This window comes from Boleophthalmus pectinirostris, unplaced genomic scaffold, assembly GCF_026225935.1.
Source record: "Boleophthalmus pectinirostris isolate CB_2022bp ecotype Guang Dong unplaced genomic scaffold, ASM2622593v1 HiC_scaffold_11, whole genome shotgun sequence".
In the NCBI taxonomy this organism is placed as follows: domain Eukaryota; kingdom Metazoa; phylum Chordata; class Actinopteri; order Gobiiformes; family Gobiidae; genus Boleophthalmus; species Boleophthalmus pectinirostris.
This window is the reverse complement of record NW_026570994.1, coordinates 7,286,008-7,308,896: the sequence shown is the minus strand read 5'-3', so window position 1 is coordinate 7,308,896 and position 22,889 is coordinate 7,286,008. Positions and strand designations below refer to the sequence as shown.

The 22,889-nt window shown below is 37.9% G+C and overlaps 1 protein-coding gene across 1 annotated transcript in view; it reads right to left on the bottom strand.

Annotated features, from left to right (window-relative positions):
• LOC110153232 (nck-associated protein 5) overlaps positions 1 to 22,889 on the bottom strand; it is a 377,547-nt gene that overhangs the window by 125,439 nt on the left and 229,219 nt on the right. The window contains 1 exon segment of the mRNA XM_055165715.1: positions 6,059 to 6,189. Within this exon segment, the coding sequence (XP_055021690.1) occupies positions 6,059 to 6,189 (131 nt within the window).

Sequence of the window (22,889 nt, the reverse complement as noted above, 5' to 3'; positions counted from 1 at the left end):
CATTTTTGTTTTGGTTGCTAGAAAAAGACTCAACAGTTTGATTCCTATAAAACATTTGCACAATTATTGTCCATGTATTAGTGCACAACGATATCAAAAGGCATCAAAATTACACATTTACAGTAATAATAGGCATTTAATGAAATCAAATTTGAGTTATTCAGTATGATTCAGAAATCCCTTGGCAAGCTACTCAGAAGAAGTTGGCGAGCTACACATTGGAGACCCCCGATATAGCACCTTCCAAGACACCCAAAGATTTTCACGGTGCATTTTTCATTCACTCCACACTCGGCGATGATAGGATACGACTGTAGCCACAGCTACCCTGGGACAGACTTACGGAAGTGAGGCTGTCCATCTGCCGATCACTAACACTCACACAAACACCACTTTCATACTAGCACCATATTTTCCGCACCATAGGTGCTCATAAGCCTCCAACTCCATCAAAAAACGACTGCACGCCCTGCAATCCAGAGCGCCCAATACATGAATCCACTCGGGTGTCCCAGCACGACTTCAGTAAACTACAAAGCCGCACCATCGCAAACACGCATGGAGCAGACAGCAACCGCGCAGCAAAAAACACCCACAGCCGCACTCATCACTCCACGAAGGAACCAAAAAAGCGAGTGCAATGTGCCACTTCTAGCCACAACTGAACAACTGAGTCACTGCGAACACGCCGACAATCCAGCGGATTTTCGACAGTTCGAAAATAGACAATTCAATGACAGTGCGCCTTATAATCCAGAACGCCCTATATTGCGGAAAATACGATAATATGGATGTAAGAATAACCGAAATATCGTGATATTGTATCGTCAAAGGTCTCCCAATAATATTGTGGACACAACATATCAAATAACAAGTCTCTTCGCTTAAATGAATCGTTTTGGTGTGGCAATAACTAAAAATAGAAAGGAACTACATAGACCATGATCCTTTGCTCTGTTTCAGGGCAGTCTGCGTGAATAAATACTTTTAAATCTTAGTTCTTTGGAATAAGTTTTACCAAGGCATTTTAAGAGGGAAAAAGTAGCATATTCACAGTTTTGTTCGCCTCCACAAAGTATTGCAATAAATATCGTACCACGAGATGCGTATCGTGAAAATATTGAACTAAGAGATTTAGATATCGTTACATAACATACCTAACTTTTTTTTTAGCTACTGTTGAACCTCTGTGGTACCTGATTTTCCCAGCCAAGACGAGATCAGGCTTTGACCGGTAGGTCTCCAGATATTATAAGCAGCTTTTGAGGTCAAAATAAGTCCACTGCTGTGTACTGTCTGCATCTAATTATAGTGAATCACTAATTATAATGAACTGCATTACCATGACTCTTGAAAGTTGCGAAAAGCACTTACAGACTCATCAAGTAAGAAAGTAAGTGAGAAAAAACTTTGGACCACTGCAGACCTTTTATTAAACCAGTAAAAACCCTGTACTGCACCTTTAGGATGTATCCACTTAAAATAAAAAGTTGACCTTAAAACAATGGATAATTAAATGTAACAGCTAGAAATCATCACTTTAGTCCAGAAGAAGTAATTTTTTTGTATTCTGCTGTTTTTTTAAGCTTCCAAAGTTCACAAAATTATAAAATACAAGCCAAGTTGATGACAAAACAGAACTTAAAAAACACAGTTAGTATCTTGAACCGATATCATTAGTTTTACAGGCGTCAGATGGCTGCGTCTCTTTTGCAGACGTGAGCAGGTGCAGGCAGCCACACGTTTGAAATCAAAAACACTTTCAGACAAGTTTATATGCGAGCTGTATTGATTTATGGGCCCGGGTTTCAAAAGGAAAAGGAAAAGTCAACTGGAGGCTGCTTATAACCTCATGTAATGTATGGACTGCTGGCTGATATGGAAATATGTGTAAGGCAGTATAGAGATCTTTTCAAAGTAATATTTTCTTGTACTGGCTCAAAGGAGATGTTATTAATCCATCTCCATCATTCCTTCATTTGGTTTTCAAAATAAAACCAAAAATAAGAAAAAGTAAAAAACTATTTTCATCATTATTTGTCTCCAAAACCAACATGAAAAAATGGATAACGATTTGTTTTTTCAATTTTCGATTTTGTTTTTAAATGAATAATGGAAAAAGGATAACGGCCGTTTCCCGTTTCTGTGACTTAAACTGAGATGCTAGACTTTTGCACCACATACGGACTGAACCAGGACTAAAACAGGACTAAAAAAGGACTAAACTGGGTCTAAACCTAGTCTAAATCAGGACTCAACCAGGACTAAACCAGGACTGATCGGATGATCGGGACTGAGACCGAGACCAGACCGGGACTGATACCGGGACCAGACAAGATGTGGGACTGAGACCAAGACCAGGACTGAGACTAAGACTGAGACAAGGACTAAGACAAGGACTGAGACTGGGACCTGACCAGGACTGAGATCAGGACCAGACCAGGACTGAGACCGGTTTAGTCCTGGTTCAGTCCTGGTTCAGTTCGTATGTGGCGCAAAAGTCCATCATCACAGTTTAAGTCACAGAAACGGGAAACCATTATCCATTTTTTCCATTATTCATTTAAACACAAAATCGAAAAATGAAACTGGTTTTGGAAACAAATAATGAAGAAAATAGTTAGTTTTTTGTTTTCTTATTTTTATTTTAACAAATGAACGAATGATACACTGATTGTAATTGCTTGGTTTTAAATGTTCCACAGTATGGCATTAAACATATATCTTGTTATCAGTTACGGAATTACCAGTGATTGTATTGTTCAAAAAGGCATTTTTTCAGTGAATGTGGTTGCTTTGCCACAGACATGACTTATAAATTAATACCACGCAGTCAAAACACTTAAGTTACATACTGCACCTTTAGAGTGCAGATGATTTAAATTGTCACTGTTACTGGACTGACATGTGACAGCAGTATGATTGTAACACTTGTAGGTTCATAGACGAGCTAAACCCAGATGGTGAGAGGAGAGCTAAAGATCTTCTGAAGTTCAAGTGCTGATTGGATGAAAATGACAGTCTTCTACACAGAGGTGTCACATGATCTGCCCAGCACATTTCAGATATCATATTAACTTCTATATATTTCCTGTATTGCAAAAGTATAAAAATTGTATTATAGCAAGAAAAGAAAAAAAAAATCCATTTTTGTTTCTATACTATAATATCGGTTTATCAGTGATTAGTGGTGTGCAAAAATATCGAAATATCAATATATTGTATTGTTTAATGTGATGATACAGTATCAGTATCATGGGCTGCTGTATCGATATATCTCCAAGACCATTTTTTTTTTGGTAAATTTTATTAAATTATTTTGCTACAGCGCTACAGTTTTGTTGATTGTTTAGAGGAAGGAAACACATTTGCGACATATTTGATATTTTCACTGATTTGATCATTAAAATGGGTGTGTTTCATATTCACTTTGCACAAGACATGTTTTAACAAAGACTTTAAGTATCACACCCATGATTTATTTAACTGTATCGAATGGATTTCATATATATCGTATCGAATTGAAAATGCACTGTATCGAGATATGACCCATATCGTGGCCTATGCATCGAGGTATGTATCATATCAGCAACTTCTTAATGATACTCAGCCCTATTAGTGATTAGAGATCAACCGATATTGTTTCTTTCGTGGCCAATGCCGATACAGAATCTTTGCAATATTTTTGTATGGATGATTTTGGTCCGATTTTTGAATCAAATTTAGCACAAAATCATCCACAACATTTTTACAGTACATATAGCTGTATCTCTTTCAAATATTCATTATATTTGACATTGTACTTCTACATTTTATAATTATGCCTTATTTGACACCAGTTTCTTGTTACTTTTCGCTACTTATTTTGAATTGTGCATTGTGTAACTTTTCTGGTGTAAGGTCCATCAAATGCTTTTCCAATCCAATCCAACTTTATTTGTATAGCACATTTTATAAACAAAACCGTTTCCAAAGTGCTTCACAGAGCAATAACGTCTCTGTGTAGATGTTATTGCTTTGTCTGGAATGTTTCACAGTATGGCATTAAACCTTTCTGTCATCACGGAGACCAAACCAGACCAAGTTACTGTGGAGAGGCAACCCAGTTCACAGTCAGAATGCTTGTTTTTGTAGGAATTTTTGAGCTATATAACCACCTGTAACTGAATAAATGTAAGGTAGAAATTTAAAGTCATACAATGGAACATTCCAGGCAGAGCAAAGGCATCTCCATAGAAACGGGCAGGTGACGGACCCCCAGGTAAAAAGTTGCATAGTGCAAGTCATATATTCTATGATATTATAATATTTTGACAGATTTTCATCAAACTTATTGCACATTATCTCTCACTCAGTGTCACCAAAAACATATAATGATGTACAATTCACAACGTAAAAAGGCCTTGTAGTATAAATGAATATATATAATATACATTTATATTTAAAAGGACCACTTAAAACCCAGCATTAATTAAGTGCATAACAGCTCAAAGTGGTCCAATATTTATCTCTCATAGTGAAGTAGCCACAGAAGCAGAGCCAGCCTTCACCAGGGCACAGCAGCGGAGTTGGAGGGTAGATTAACGAGGCGGCTCTTCCCTCAAACACAAAGGTCACTATTTTATGTTTGGAGCGCTGGCTGAATATGCCGTAAACACAGTCTCCCAGAGGGCGCAGAGATGGATAGTGAATGGGCTGGTGTCATACGAGCATGTTTTGAAATTCCCTTTGCTGTGAGGAATTCATTGCCGAAGGGTTCCACTAAATGTTTCCTCAAATTATCTTCAAAGTGTAAAAAGTATGCAAGCTTATGGCACACCCCAGGGTTCAATACTTGGCCCGTTGACTTTTTAATTCTATTTAGATTGACTTATATCTTAAACGGCATGTAACCAACTTTTTCTGGCTCCGGTACAGACATTACCTTTTATTTTCATGAAATCAGGAAATACACGGTTAGCATGCTAGTGGTTGTAAATATTACTGTGACAGCAAACTCCATTCTGGTCTCTGAAAGTTGACTAAATGTTTCCTCAAAATGCCTTAAAAGTGTAAAAAAGTATGCAAGTTTTTGGCGCACCCCAAGATTCAATATTTGGCCCGTTGACTTTTTAATTCTATTTAGATTGACTTAGAGCTTAAACGGCATGTACCCAATTTTTTTCAAAGTATCTCAGCAAAATTTGTCTGGGTCCAGTACAGATATTGTGGGGTTTTTTTCATGGAATTAGGAAATGCACGGTTAGCATGCAAGTGGTTGTAAGCATTACTGTGACAGCAAAACTCCATTCTGGTCTCTGAAAGTTGTGAAAATTATAAACTCATCATGGTGACTAAATGTTTCCTCAAAATGTCTTCAAAGTGTAAAAAGTATGCAAATTTTTGGTGCACCCCAGGGTTCAATATTTGGCCCGTTGATTTTTAAAATTCTATTTAGATTGACTTATATCTTAAACAGCATCTACCGAATTTTTTTCAATGTATTTCAGCAAAGTTTGTCTGGCTCCGGTATAGATACTGCGTTTTATTTTCATGGAATCAGGAAGTGCACAGTTAGCATGCTAGTGGCTGTAAGCATTACCGTGACAGCAAAACTCCATTCTGGAAAGTTGTGAAATTCGTAAACCCATCGCGGTGAATAATTAGGATGCTCTGAATGCATAAAGTAAGTGACGCAGTGTTGGGTAGCCTTAACTTCTCTCAAGGGTAGCGCCATCTGGTGGTTTACAAAATGAAGGCGCAGGGCTCGTTCATTCAGCTACGTGAACGCTCATTTGTGATAGATGCGCTCTGAAGAAAGAATGCAACAAATGGAAGAAATGACCAAGAAGGTGATGCAATCTTATGTCATTAAAGCAAATCACAGCCTATTGTACAATAAAGTAGGCAATCTGTAGTGAGCTCCACTTGAGGTAGAGCGAAATGAGCCCACACAGAAGAACATCTTCTGATTCTCTGTGGTTCTGTGGTGATGAACAGAGACACAGCGACAGACTTGAGGGTCTTTGCATTTGACCCGTAATGTGTGTGTTATCTTAAATGCGGTCATGCCCCATACCTGGAGAATTGCTGCTGCAGTGACACCATGTGGGCCCGTCCTTGCTACTCCTCGGTCACCTCCCGCACACGTTTTTCACTTTCCAGACGCAGGCGGCGCTCTTCCTCTAGCTCGTGGATCAGCTTTTCACGCTACAGAAACACACAAAAAACAGAGAGAAACATAAGACTTAAGACTTTATTGTCATAGAAAACAAGACGTCCAGAGAATCAAACACTGCAGAGTTTCAGAGAGTTTCAAAGACGTTCAGTGCAGGGCATTGGGAGTAAAGTGCATCACATGGACATACAGTCAAATATGTGGAGTATTTTATGTCCTTATGCAACAATGCAACAACGAAGTCTTAGCTTATTGTGTAGGAGGATATGGTTATTGTCCATGGGAGGGGGTCAAAGAAGGCCTCTCTTTAAAAAAAAGGAAAAAATAAGACTTTTAACTGAGCATTTTCTATAGAATGGCTCACATTTTCAAATTCCTAACAATGTTGCACAAGTAAAGAATACATTCAATCTAGTTGTAAAAATTGTGGAAGCTGTTTTGGGAGTACCTCAGGGATCAGTTTATGGACTCATCAACTTTTCTATTCCAGCTGTATTGGTTTTCTAAATATTTTTTACAAAGGCATATATTCATTTTCATTCAATCACTTTGTATTGTTTCTTGCTTTCTCCACCTTAATATCTGTCTCTGGCATAGCCTTTCTACTAATTAATTAATTATCATTTAAGACATTTAAGTTTGTTAAGATTCTATTATGCAAATTCATGTTATAATGCTGTTACCTCCTCAAAAACGTACCAGGATTTGAGTTTTGTTTCATTGTCATGTTTGAGTAACACTTTAATTATTAGTCTGTATACATTTCCAAAGCTCAAAATGCTCTGATCCACCTTATGATGTCATGAAGCAGTAGTTTTCAAGTTAACAACTAACTTTTACCTTTTGTTTAATAGAGATTAGAAATTCCAGGATTGAAAGTATCCAAATGATTCTAGTGAAGTGAATATGGAGTTTATGGAGCACTTCCTGTATTACCACATGACATCACTAGTTGGAATAGAGTGTTTTCAGTTCAGAGAGAAGAACTCAGCCTAAATACGTGAGGTTTGAGTGTTAAACATGTGCGAATGAAACCCTGAACAAAGAATATTTGCGTAACGGTAGGTAGTCTGTTGATTACAAGTCCATCGAGAGCCACAATAAAAAAGAAAAGTCCCAAAGCGACTGGTCGACTTTGAGTTCATTAGGTTAAAACAATCACCCCGGGTCAAACTTGGGGTCAAATGTCACCTTTATAGCCCCCTAGAACCCTGCAGGACACGTCGAGAAGAGCCTACTTTGACCTTTGAACCCCGAAACCGAATCCAGAAGTTAGTTTTGTCAACATGGGTCGTATTTTATTGACTAAAGCAAACACAGAGAAGGGCATGATGACATTTAAAGAACCCAGCGGAACTGCATCCCGGAGTTTGTTGTTTCTTTGATATGTTTATAATGAACATCTTTTGCTTCTGTTGCTACGACACAAAAGTTCACAGTAAATGTCGTTGCCAAGGATGGTCCGCACCTTGGTCTTATCTTTTTTCATCTAGGGATGGTTGGAAGTTAGGGCCGTGACTCTTTGTACTTTAAAGTTTTCCTGGCATACTTTTTTAATTAGTTTTGCTTTGTATGAGCAGTTTCTGTAGTGTTTTTGTTAGGACTGCAAGATGAATCGCAGTCGAATCGAAATTTGAATGGACGCAACTAGCAAATCACAACAGCTGCCATTTTTTCAAAGACCGTGTAGTTTAGATTTTCTTCTCAAATCTGATTCTTGTTTTAGTTTGTGAAAGGTGCATTGTGTAACTTCTCCGGTGGAGGGTCTGTCAAATGCATTTTTCCGTGGAGATGTTATTGCTTCATCTGGAATTTTACCCAGTACGGCTTTCCGTCTTCATGGAGACCAAACCAGACCAAGTTACAGGTCAGATCTGTGGAGAAGCAACCTCGCTCATAGTCAGAATACCTGTTTTTCTAGGTATATTTGAGCTATAAAACCACTTGTAATTGAACAAAAGTAAAGTAGAGCTGTTTAATGTCATATTGTGGAACATTCCAAGCAGAGCAATGAATGTATCCATAGAAACAAGCAAGTGATGGACCCCGAACCAAAAAGTGACACAGTGTACCTTTAACATTTCAATCTTTTTGTGAATACTTCATGTGACCTTTGAAGAGAAGCTTATTATTATCACAAATCAAACTGCAAATGTTCAGCGTTAGTTTCTGTGTGTGCCATTTTAAATTGCATAAGGCCTTTCCCAAGCTGATCCCAATTTTGAAAACATAATATAAGTAATATTTTCATTCATTATTGCTATATATTCTCTGCAAGATATAGACAGCAGAGTTGTGATTCAAACTAAAGATGTATTAAAGGTCTTGCATTACACAAAATTGACCCTTGTGAGCTTTAAGACGTATTAGAATGTTCTTACCTCCTCATAAACAGACCTGAAGTTGTGTTTTGTTTCAGACGTTTGAGTAAACCTTTTGTTTTTATCTCCAAAGCTCAAAGCACACCTCCTTTTATCTTTCGTTCAGTAGAGATTGCAAATTCCAGGGCTGTAATCATCCAAATGATTCTACTCATGGTGTATGGAGTTTAAAAACACAGTGGAGCACTTACGGTATCACCACATGACATCACAAGGTAGAACTTGTGAGGAGAGTTTTCAGTTTGAAAGAAAAACTCAGCCTAAATCTACGTAATATGGGCACTTTAAAAGTCCTTAAACTTCTACAAATGCAAGAGGAATCAAACATTTCATAATTAAAAATAAAAATGAAAAATAATTATTAGAAACCCATTTTTAACATACAAAAAAAAAGTAGCAGATGGCACGTGGACCTCAACAGCTGCTGTAGTGAGGAGTGAAACTGTTCAAAACAAGCTAAAAAAAAATTGCTGTAAAACTATTTAGAAAACTGAAAAAAAATCTTTCACTAAATAGTTATTTTTGCCACTGTTTAGTTTTTTTGTCCAAATGGAGTTATTCTTATTCTTGTTCCTGTGTGCTTTTGTACACTATATCAACACTTGAAAGAGTTTAGTGCTTTTGTGAGGATTTTATGAAGAAAATTGGCCAGTCACAGTCAACTGCTTTGGAACATAGCCCTAATTTCACATACATTTTTATGTATGTTGAGTGACATAATTTGAAGTTTTAATGTGAATTTTAAAATGTTTTGGGTAAATATAGGATGGCAGTAACTCAGCTTGAATGAGTAAAGTTTGATTATTTTCATTTTGATGCTTAACTTTGTGCACCAATAGATGGATAATGGTTTGTTTTATACTGTATGCATCTAACTGTACCTCATCTAAGGCGCACCATGGCTCTTATATATACTCAGTTTCTTATCCCACTAAAATAGGTAGCTCTCTGTCATTTTCGTTTTGTAAAGGTTGCTCGCTGGAGGAAAAAGGTTGGAGACCCCTGTGGTAAAGGGTTTGTCCACTGAGCTGAAGCTTGGCTGTTTGAATCCCGCTCTCAAAATAAACATCATTGGTTGAGCGGTCAAATAAACTGACCCACAGGTTGGCTGGTGTGATTCCAGCTCCCGCAGACGAATGCTGTCGCTGTGTCCTTGGGCAAGACACTTAACCCACCTCACCCCCAGTGTCTGCGTACACTGGTGTAAAGAGCTTTGAGTGCCTTGAATGTGGAACGCTCTATATAAAAACGTGACTATTTACCATTTACTATGTATAATTCTGTTATCTACAAGAATGCTAATTAACTACAGATGATTTCAAGTCTAGGAAACAAAAAATAAACAAAGATAGACATAAGAAAATGCAATTTATTCCTGAACTGTTGAATAATATGTGTGTATGTGTATTTATATTCATGATCATAAACAGGCAATGCTTAATCCAGGGGTGTCAAACTCATTTTGGTCCGGGGGCCATATCCAACCTACTTTGATCCCAAAGGGGCCAGATCAGAAAACTCATGGAATATAAACCCCAAAAATAACAATAAGTTCAAATATTTGTGCAGAGAAACGCAAATCTATTACAGAAATTTTTTTAAAGACCTTTGAAACAAAACATTTTTTAAACTAAAAATCTTCTTAAATGAACTCTTTCTTTTACAAAATATTATATTATTATGAAGAACCTGAAACTTTAAGAAAAATGCAATTTCAACACAATATTTTAACATGAACTTGTATGCACATAGGAATAAGTAAAGTTTTTCTTGGAAAATCCTGCACTCGGCTCCACTTTTCTCATTTTTGACATTTTTCTGATGAGGGTGTCACGGTCAACAGTCAAAACGATCGTCCTTTAAGAGCGTTTGGAAAGAGACAAGTCTTCATTTGTGCTGCTCTGGTGGGAGGGGCCACGTACAGAGGCACTGGAGACGCTGCTATGCTCAGCACCGCAGAAAATTACCAATATTTTAATTAAAATATTTAAAGTAGAAAATCAGCCGAGGGCCAGATTAAAGGTCTTGGAGGGCCGCATCTGGCCCCCGGCCTTATGTTTGACACCTGTGGCTTAATAATTTCACATTTACTAGTTAAACAATCAATTGACTTTCACAATTGACATTTAAATGTGCAGAGTGTTTTCTAAAACTGAAGAGAGGAACAAAATCCTGTGTTTTTGGCATGTTGTAATTGACAAATGAATGATGCATTTTCAGAATTAGAATGTTCTATCTGCCAATGACCACTTCCCAGAACACCCAATTTCACAAATACATGTGCTTCTCTTTTATTTATAATGTACAAATTGTCAAAACTCTAAACGTAAATATCTAAGAAGTACACAGAACCTTCTCATTCTAAGTGGAGGATAATGTGAACCAAAACCCTCTGTATAATCACCGGTAGTTTTTTATATGTACTCTACTTTTCACTAGTAACTTTACTCAGAAGCAAGCTCCATGGACTCCATTCTTTCAAACTTGTCCAATATCAGCTTAGTGCCCAACAGCCCAAAAATCTCCACATTAACCTCGCCATCCTCACGAGGACCCCTCCAAACCCTGTTCTCATCCGTCCGTTTTTATCACGCTCTCCTCTAGTCCCAAAATCATTCCCATTTTCCAGTCTTTATAATTGGATTCCTCCCTGTCCCACAAAGAAAAAAAAAAGAAAAAAGATCCGTACTTCTCGCTTCCAACCGCCTGCCTCTGAGCGCTTTTGAACCCAGCTCTGGCACACTCTCTCCTGGCATCGCTAGAGAGCCCCATCCCCCCCCTCTTCTAGCAGGATCGCTGGAGGAAAAAAAGAAAAGTTTGGATTTTAGCTGACGGAGCAAGAAGTGGTTCCAGTAGAGATGACAGTTTTCTGACAAACCTGCAGTTTCGAAGATTGAGAAATAAAACTCCACTATCAGGAGTAGAGAAAGTTGTCACGGATGGCTCCAGGTGTGTAAAAGTGTAAGGGGAATTGAACGCAACGTAGTGTCACTGATAACTTAAGTCAAATGTTGAAAAGGTCCCCGGGCTGTTTTGTTTATAGGGTGTAAAAGTTTGTGAAGACAAAAGTTGATACAAGAACTAGATCGTGTTTTTTTCTTTGTTTGTTTCAGTAACTTCAGAAGTCCTTGATGAAGACTCTTGCTTGTTCTCACATTATTTTGAAGATACATTTTAAAGATTAATTATTCGTAGACAACTTTTTGGGTAATAGCAAACAGTACAATTTGCTGATTTCAAGATTAAACATGGTAGAAAATGGCAATGTACCATCCAAATACCGTCCAAATATTTTCCTTCGCAAATCTTGATTCCATCAGTCTGTTGCTAAAACTGTATTTTGTTGGGGTTTTTCTAACTAATCTCAAGTTTGTTAACATTTCCAGAGCCATGAGGTATAATTATTGTAAAATTTGTAGACCAAACATTGTGGTCTACATTTTTTTTTACCTCTAATCTTTTGGTTTGATGAATTTCCATGTTTACAAATCATTAATTTTTTAACTTTTATTTTCTTTAAAGAATGGGTAATACACTTGTACACAACATATTCAGATCAGCGTGTTACTTTTTATTGTTTTGGAAATGCTATATTCGCCAAATATATACATATTAACATAACATATGTTTCTAAGTCACTCCTGCTAATGAAACTACTGCACATCAGATCAGATTTGTGAAGTTGTTGTATAATGTTTTTGTATATTTATGCAGAATTGTCGTATGGGAGTATGGGTTACGTAGGCTTGTGGGCGGAGCCTTGCACAGAACCTCACACCTAACAGCAAGGAGGGTTTAAAAAGGGCCTGGGAGAGATCAGGAAGTTACTGAGACATGCGTGGATGATATCTAAAACCTCTTAAAGACATTCCAACATAAGGTGTACCTAATAATATAATGTAAAAATAACAAAACATGTTAAGTCTTAAGTGGCACCAAAAGGAATCCATGTGTGACTGTTAAATAATTAGGTAATAAAGTACTATTGCTAATTAATTAATTTTTGGGGGGTACAAGTAAGAGATTTATATTCTTACACATTGGAACATGTAACATTAGTGAAGTAATAATAGAAATATCCACACAAAAAAAAAAAAAAAGGAGTGGGAAGAAGAAAACTTAATTGACTATTAATAATTTATATTTCAGACATGTTTTATGAAAGTTATAACACGATAGAAAGCTCTAAAAAGCACATTCTGCATTAAAAAATCCATTTCAAACAACGTCGACTACTTGCGACTTTGGGGACTTTTGATGTCGTGTCTTGTTTATTTTATTTTTGTACAGTTAATCTAAAAACCCCAAAAATAATCAGGTCAAGTTTATCTCTTTTTTACTTTCTTTTTTTTTCTTTTTTTTTTTTTTGTGTTATTTTTATGGTGGAGGGTCTGACAAGAGTCACTGTTTTGTCTGGACTGTTTCATAATATGGCATTAAACCATTCTATCTTTATGGAGATCAAACCAGACAGAGTTACAGGTCTGATCTGTGGAGAGGCAACCCTGCTCACAGTCAGAATGTTTGCTTTTCTAGGTATTTTTGAGCTATAAAACCACCTGTAATTGAATAAATGTGAAGTAGAGCTGTTTAACGTCACACTGTGGAACCTTCTAAGCAGAGCAATCACTTTTTTAAAATATAAAAATAAGAGTGACTATATAAATTAGAACATAGATACATTTAAAGTCTTATTAATTTGGATTTGAAAGCTCATCCATGCAATCTCCCACACCCCTCTCTCTCCTCTCTCCCTCACCATGACATCACCACTCTGCACACCGATCCCTCTATGGTGCAACAAAAGCCTTATGGGGACCCCTAGTGGACAAACGCCGCACCAGCGCCCTCTCCCACATCCAGTACGACCATAAATATCCCCCTCCTTTGTGCTACGTGCCAAAACCTTTACAAAGCCCGTCTTCAAACGGATGGATTTACGACGGCGCTGTAAACCAAAAAGCCAGAAAACACCAATAAAAACGTCAAAACAAGTCTGAGGAACACTTGTGAATCGAGGAAATTACCAACTTTTTTAATGTCCCTCGAATGCAACACATAAACAGGCATATTTCACTCGCTTTGTTGCTGCTTGGCTGGAATTTCGGACACAAAAGCGGGTCGTAACTAGAGTATTAAAAATGCACTGTGTAACTTTTTGGTTCGGGGTCTGTCGTCATCCGTGTTTGTTTCTATGGAGATGTCATTGCTGTGCCTGGAATGTTCCACAGTGTGACATTAAACAGCTCTACCTTAAGTTTATTGAATTACAGATGGTTTTATAGCTCAAAAATACCTTAGAAAAAAAGACATTCTGACTGTGAGCGGGGTCGCCTCTCCACGGATCTGACCTGTAACTTGGTCTGGTTTACATTCTGTGATGATAGAAAAGTTTAAAGACATACTGCGAAACATTCCAGATGAAACAATAACATACTCTGAAAGCATTTGAAGGACCTCCCTGCAGAAAAGCTACACAATGCACCTTTAAACCCAAGCTGCCATTAAAATCTATTTGGGATTCAGCTACAGTTGTAATTGTTTTTCCTCTGTTTTTATGATGACTGTAAATCTGCACCAGAACCTATATTTTCTGGATTTTTCTGGCTTTGAGAGGGATAAAAAAGCCATAGGAATCAGTAAAAACAGACTTGGAAGTTGATGAATGCATGCATCTAAACTGTATTTAGTTTTACATGGATTACGGTAATGACTGAAAGGGGGCGCTAAAGGGCACATGGAGACAAAGGGCTTTTCTTGGAGCTGGGGAAATAAGTACAGTATTGTGCAGAAGCTTGTAGAATCAGTAAGGTCTAGTTTAAGGTAGTTAAAGGGCCGATATTACGCTATATTCTGATCTATGTTCTAATGTAGTTTCCTCATCACAAACAGACCTGGAGTTGTCCTTTTCTGGTGGAGGGTCCATCAACTGAGCGTCTTCATGGAGATGTTTTTGCTTTGTCTAGAATGTTCTACAGTAGAGATTAATCTATCACAAGGGAGACAACTATAGTCAACATTATGAACAACATCTGTGGAGCAGCAACCCTATTCACAGAATGAAAGTGTGACGGGCTTCTATTTTAAGTGTAATGACGATGGCGTAGTCAGAAGGATGTTTTGATTGTTTAATGAGTGTCAACGTTCCCAAATAATAAAGTTTGAAGAGTGCTATATGCAAAAAAATAGTGAAACAACAAAGAAAAGGTATTTTGTATTTGTATTTTTTGTATTTGTATTGTATTTTTGAGCAATAGAAACATCTGTAAAGAATAACTGCTGTGTTTAGATATATTTAAATTCATACCATGGAACATTCCAGACAAAGCAATGACATCTCCATGGAGACAAGCAGTTGACAGACCTTCCACTAGAAAAGATGTGCAATGCATCTTTAAACATTTGGATAATTTCAGCCCTAGAATTTCCTATTTTTACTGAACTAAAAGTGAAAGAAACCGTGAAAACTGCATTAACTTATTTTAGTGTTACTCAGTGTTACTATATGTACATTTATATATTTGTTTCACGATATTGAACATTCAGGCTTTGAATTAAATAATCATTAGAGTATTTATTAGATAGCATTCAACTTTTTTTTTTTTTTTTGATCATTTGCGGCAAACAAAAACAAAATATAAATCACGACTACATGACTCATGACAGAAAGAGTCTGAGCTGAAACAAAACGCATGCACAATAAGTTTGCATTCACAACTCCACTCACTGTACATATACGAGACAAAATATAAATTAAAACTAAACTCAATGCACAATTCATCAACTCCAGAGCTCCATATTTTCCAAAACACGACACTCTATACTCTTTTTAAAAGGTTTCTACAGTGTTGGACTGTTTAAAGTCATCACTTCGATTATTTTACAAACCAAAATCTCTCCCAGAAACACAACCACTTTCTTCCTCGTTCTTATCTTTATTTATTTATTTATTTTCCTGTTTATGGTCGCACAAACTAATAATAATGTTAACGAAGGCGAAAAAGTTGATCGTTTATGATCGTGCGAAATAAACTACAATGAGAACGAAAGAATGTAAGGATTTTTTGTTTTTTGTTTATGGTCCACCAGATAGAATTCAACTTGTATTATTAATGTTTTATTAAGTTAATTAAAAGGAATGCAGTCTGTCTAAATACTAATGATAATAATAATTAAAACATTAAGAAATATGAATGAACCAATAATTAAAATAAAATGAAGATAGAGGAAAAAAATCATGATAAAAAAAAAAATAAAATAAATAAATACATAAAAATAAAAAAAAAGGAAAAAAAAAATTGTGCTGTGATGATAATTATGCTTTATTAATTGAAAACACTCTCCGCTAAAACGCCTTTAGCATAGCCTGGGAAGTCCGGGACCGAAATGCGCTGAAATCATACTTGGCATCATTTGTGTGAGAACATTTACTTTGTTTAATCCTCTGACTCAAGAGGGTAATCCTGTATGTCTGTCAGCGGCCCGCTTCATCCACTAGAGGGCGGCGTTCTCCTAGCGTATGAACATCAACAGCGCTGGGGGATATCAAATGGAAGAGGGCACGTAATCTATAAAATGGGGTTTATTCCGTAGTCGTATATCTCAGGATTATACGTGACCTCTGTCTGCCCCGGTATTTCCTGGTATATAATATATTTCCACTGAGATATGAAGGATTTGCAGTGTGTAAAAGCGTGCACTGATGTCAGATTGGGTGTATTGATTTGAAAGGGGGAAATGTATATGGGATAGTAAATGAAAACTGTCACTGTATTGTACTATTTTATGCAAGCTGCGCAGTATAGATCTGTGGTACTGTAAATAGTAGCAAGAAGAACTGCTACTTTTGACTTCGGAGCAACTTATGTGATATTTCAGTTGCATTTTTTGTAATAAAACACTAAAACATGCAGCACATTCTAACAAATAAACATAAGATACAAAATAAGTGCAATTTAGGAATACTCCAACTAGTCCAAATAATTAAAAGGCCCATTTAGTGCTATTTTTTTGATCTGTTCTAATGTTGTTTCCTCATCATAAACAGACCTGGAGTTGTGTTTTGTTTCATTCACACATTTAATGCACAAATCCTCCATATTTAGGCTGTGTTCTTCTCTCAAACAGAAAAAGAAAAGACTCTGTTCCACCTTGTGATGCCATGTGGTGATACAGTAAGTGCTCCACTGTGATTTTAAACTCCATAAACCTTCACTACAATAATTTGGATGGGAATTGTGTCCTGGAATGGTGAATCTCATGACATCACAAGGTGGAACAGAGCATTTTGAGCTTTGGAGATGTAGACAGACTAATAATGCAGGATTACTCAAACATGTGTGAATGAAACAAACACAACTCCAGGTCTGTTTTTGTGGAGGTAACAACATTAAAACATTACTTAAAGCTCACAAGAGTCCACTTTGCATAATATAGGACTTTTATTTACGTTCGCTAAACAGATTAGATGGATTATAATGCAAATTTATTGTTCTATGAACACAATTGTTGATAAATGTGCTTGCTTCTATTGAATGGGCATCAGGGAATTCTGTACTAGAGCCACTGAACAATGGATTTAAATAGGGGGTAGAATGCGAAATCCATTTTTGGAGCTTTGTGCCATGTTATAACGTTCTCTCAACAAAAACATGCCTGAAGTGGTTTTAGATGTCATCCATGCATGTTTGAGTAATCTAGTGATCTCTGCCAGGCCCTATTCAAACCCTCTACACAATGCTCCGCCCACTAGTCTCCGTCACTCATGCTCATACACGATAATTCTCCATAAATATACAAAAATATGATACAAAAGCCGTACACTACAACTTCACAAACCTGATGCGAATATGCAGTAGTTTCATTAGCAGGACACATGCCTGATTGTGTTGTTATGGTGCACTGAAGGGAGAGTGACTTATAAAAGGTAACATGGTGATCTAAATATGTTATGTTTTAGCAGTTAATACCCCGTAAAAATAAATTACACCCTCTTTAAATATGCTTGTAAACTATTGGTTGCTGGTTCGATTCCCAAATGGACCTGTTGCTGTATCCATGGATATAACCTTCACACTGCACAACCAGAAGGGCATCCAGTGCATAAAATAAAATCACCCTAATCACCACCACGCAAAAACAAAATGAAAATCAATTGCATAAACTAGGTTAGCTGAAAAACTCCATACCGTATTCTAGTTGCCATAGTTACCTTGGATGCTTCTGGTCTAAATGATATTACAGCACAGTGGAGCCTAATTGACCATATTAAATGACTAGAGGACCAGTGGTTGCCTAGTACCCTTAAGAGATCCACCACGATCTTTAAATCAATTCTCCTAGTAGCTTCCTCGCCTTAAAAATCCGAGACTCGAGCATGGGTTATCAGGTCAAAGGTGCATTGTGTAACTTTTCTGGTGGAGTAATTCAAAGATGGCTTAGGTCAGTGTCTCTCAAAACTGTGATATGTGTACGCAAGCTCTTTCAGATGGTACTTGGAGAGCTCTTCAGTTTGTAGGTTAATTTTATCCACTTTTCAATACATCTTCGGATTATTTTTGTTTAGAACTACTGGGCAAATGATGTAGTCCACTTTTAGACTTGGTTAAGTTATAGATTAGATCTGAAATAGTCCTGTTGTAGACCTGATTTAGAAAGAGAAGACTTTGGCCCCATCCACACTAGTAGGTATTCAAATCGTTTTTGTTGTGGATGCAGTGTTCGTCCACACTAATCCGACTGAAAATGGCTCCAGGGATGGAAAGATCTGGTGCCGGCAGCTCCTACAAATTCATTTGAGTACGGATCTGATCCGGCACTGTGTGGATGCCTGAAAATGCTGATACGCTGATGTAGGTCTATGCACTCCTAAGTAATTCACTGCCAAAACGCTAAGAGGCTAGAATATATGTTCATTCATATATACGGTCTGTGTGTACAACCTGCAGACGTATAATATCGGAAAAGTTTCAGATGAACCATCTCCAACGCAACACACACACAGAACAGACTCACCATCAGCAGCACATCTTTTGTCACAGAAAGAATATTACATACATATTCTACTGAATCAGAAGCTGAACCGCATCAGCTCACAATAGCGAGCTGTTTTTTTGAGCTCTGAGTTAATGCAAATTAGCCATGCGGTTTTAAGTTTCGTTTCTGTAAAACGTAAACAAATATGCTCAAAGCTGTGTGGATAGGGAAGGCTTGCGGACACAGAAACGACGTGTCTGGACGAAGATCATTTCCGTGTCAACATAGTCTTTGAGAACCACTGATTTGGGTATTATTCAGTCTGACTTCCATGACAGTTTTATCATTTCTTCACTAGAACTTTTAAAGGTGCATTGAGTAACTTTTCTGGTGGAGGGTCTGTCAAATGCTTTTCTGCATGGAGAATGTTTCACAGTATGGCATTAAACCTTTCTCTCTTCATGGAGACCAAACCAGATCAAGTTACAGGTCAGAATGTTTGTTTTTCTAGGTATTTTTGAGCTATAAAACCACCTGTAATTGAATAAATGTAAGGTAGAGCTGTTTAATGTCATACTGTGGAACATTCCAGGCAGAGCATTGACATATCCATAGAAACAAGCAGGTAACGGACACCCAAACCTTGAAGCGTGCTTACTGTTTACTGTACATAGTGTAGTACACCTCCCTCCTCTTTGCTAGCCTTTTCGGTTGCACTCAATAATCTCTTCATTAGCCCGCCCCCCCCAGCCCACCGGCCTTCCCCTCCCCTGGCAGGTTGTCCGGGGGCTGGGGGCTTTTTGCCTAATCAAAGGACCCCGGCGCTGATCTCCCCGGCTAACCAAACATCGGGGGGAAAAAGCGCACAATGCAGGTTCCTGGTTCATAAATAAAACATGGGGCGCAGGGCAAGCGCGGTGGTGTTAGCGAAGGGTGGGTGGGAGTGTGGGGGGTGTAACGCGAGCTGCTGTAGCCATGGGAGGGTGGAGGGGGGGGGGTGGGTGGCTGTACGGGGGGCTTTGGCACGCATTATGCCAGGTCATGTGCGGTAGTGAAAGACAGCAGTACAGTGGCAGGGTGAGCGCAGCAGTTTAGGTGGTGGTGCCATTATAATTCTACGGGGGAAACAACATGTGGGTTTTGTATGAGGAGCAAAGCATTATGGGGTGTCGTGAGTGAGCATGGAGAGTCAGTTAAGCAACAGCCTGCATTAGATTATAATTGGAACAGTTAGTAAGGATAGTAGAGCAGTAATATCGATATCGCTGACATTGTGGGATGTTTTCATATGAAGCTATCGTAAAATGTCCTCATCCATCGTTCCAGTATTTTTGTGCTCCAGATATTTTCTTTTTCTAGTCAAAATAAAATAAATCAGGGCAATGAATCTAAAGGAAAGGAACAAACTGTCTGTAAATTTGACCCAACTTGACTCTGACTGACCTGATTTGAATGCTCACAACCTAAACCAGTGTACGCAGACACTGGGGGCGAGATGGGTTAAGTGTCTTGCCCAAGGACAAAACAACGGCATTTATCTGTGGAAGCTTGAGTCGCACTGCCAGCCTCTGGATCAGGGGAAAAATGCTTTACCAACTGAGCTACTGTCTGAAGGTTAAGGTACTGGCAACACAGGTTCAGTTGTAAGTGACTGTAGTATTTTTTTAGAACAGTAAGATTTCTGACTATATACAATTTTCTTTAACTTTACTTCAAATTGTGAGCCTTTGCATTTGGAATACTCCTTACTGTATTGTTATCACTCACAACAGTAAGACAAACACTGGATATTGACCTTTTCACAACAGATGGAAGTGCCACGAACATTATAAACATTATTTACGTTACTTACGTTACTTACGTTCATGCTTTTCTGTGGCAAAATATCTGTGGAAATGTCTGAAGTGTCTCCACCAGCTTCATAAATCTGCCCCATCACCAAATCTTCAACCAACAAGGTCGAAAAATGACATTCTGTCCATGAAGAATTTATCTACAACAGAATTTATCAAGGTAAGAAAGACAAAAACTTAAAGGCGAACGACGACGACACATTAGTGAATTAGTCCTGAACAAAACTAACGTTACGGTCATGAATAAAACATAAGTAATAAGTAATTTGTTATTATCTAACTTGTTCACTCAGACTGATTCTAGAATTAAAATTAAAAATCGATTTCCATCCATCTAACCATTTTCTTACGCTTATCCAGGGCCGGAAAAAATCCATTTCATGATGTAGATATTAGCATAGATAGATAGATTTGTGCAGTTTGAATGCTACAGATGTTCACAGATAACGTGTCTGGCATTTAAACTGCACAAATCTCTCTGTCTATGCTAATATCTACATCATGAAATCAATTTTTTATTTTAATTATAGAATCAGTCTGAGTTAACAAGTTACTTATGTTTTATTCACAACCGTAATGTGCTCAGGAGTAGTTCGTAATGTTAATGGTAATGTTAGTCGTTGTTCGCCTTTACGTTTTTGTCTTTTTTACCTTGATAGCTGTGGATAAATTCTTCATGGACAGAATATGTCCTTTGTCGACCTTGTTGGATGAAGATTTGGTGATGAGGCAGATTTATGAAGCTGGTGGAAAATACGTGAGACATTTACTCAGATATTTTGCCAAAGAAAAGCATTAATATTTATTTTATGTGTCTATGTATTTATGTTCTCTATGTTCTAATATGTTCTATGTATTACTGTCTGAATAAATGTTCATTCATTCATTAACGTATGTGATGTTTACCCTACATCTCTGCATTTCTGGCCGTTGTGAAAAAGGTCTATTGGTATCAGCAAAAAATAATCCCTACAAAACCCTGATTCCAGAATTTGTGGTCACATCTATTGGAATTAAGATACGATTGCCATTTTAATATTCTTGTGGTCAGCTCAAAAAACAAAACTTTGCATTTATAAATAATTACGGCAACGTTTGATTTCTTGGGATTATTTGATAAGTGTTAGCAATTCAGCACTTAGCATCAATTAGCATTATCAACAGCTAACGAGCTCACTTCCTTGATTAATGAACCACAGCGCAGATAAAAGATTTTATTATTGCTTAGACAATGCACCTTTGCCAATTAAAGATAACGGAAGGTATTGAAATGAAACGCCAATCAAAATACCGTAACGTTTCGCGCCAGGCTGGAACAACGAACAGCAATTAAAATGATAAAAGTGTTTAGTAAGGATGTTTCGCGAGGTAGCATTTAGGAAACAAGGAGATAGGATTCAGGAGGCAAGCGCGTCCTAGCCAGCTGCCTTCCCTCGGGGCTCCATCAATTCAATTACTGTGAAGGACCACTACATTACCCCTAGCTCTGTGTTAGCCGCCAGCGCTACGGCAATAACGCGCAGGAATATGCTAAATAATATGAGTGGCCCATTTATCATAGGGCTCAATGGACACCCCTGTCGAGTACCCCCAAAAAAACCACCCACGCTAACTCCACGCGTGGGGGCGCCGAGATGCGATTTGGTGGGTCAGTGTGGCCACGGGAGGTCCTGTGTGGAGAAGATAAGGGGTGAGGGAGGGGTGGGGGGTGGCCCGGGTGACACCTGAGGCCCCCCCGATGCTGTCACCGAGGGTCCGATACAGCTGTCAGCAAACTCCACAGGGACAGCGGAGAGAGCTACAGGGGCCCTCAAAGGACAAAAGGAACTGCTCATAGAATAGAATAGTTGGTCAAATACAAAGTAGGGGTTCATTCAAAGATGGTTAAGGGTGATGAAAATGATTTAATCTGACCAGCATGGTAAATTTATAATGACTTCAATTGGACTTTTCTTTTTAGGTTGTCTTAAAATCTAGTTTAGATACATTTTAAATAGTAAAATTACTTTTTTTTTAATCTCTCTAATATTATAATTAATGCAACTGTATTGGAACCACTTTTGTCGAAAACGTGGCAGATTTCTCTAGCTAGGGTGACGCCACTTAGCCTGATTCATCAGCCGGTTTCACTTCATAGAAACTGTCTGACCTCGCAGTGTTAGAATTTGTTCGCTCGACAGTAGGCGGGTATTTTTTATCATTTTAAAAATCGCTGCTATTTGGTAGTAATGTATGTAATGTGCCGCTAATGGGACTAACTGGTATATTAAGCTTTTCCCAAATCCTGTAGGAAGAAGGGCAATATGAAATTCACCAATCATTCTCTTTATTCTGGCTTTAAATCCTCGATCTTGGAAATCGTTGACAACACTGAATATATGGCTCTTCGCTGACTGGCTGGTGCCCGAACTCGCACTTCCGAGGTTTTTGCGAACCGTGTATTGTATTTTGATTCCTGACCTAGTCGCTGGAGAGAAATGAAATTGTCAGTTCTCATTCATTTCTTTCCAGCGACTAGGTTAG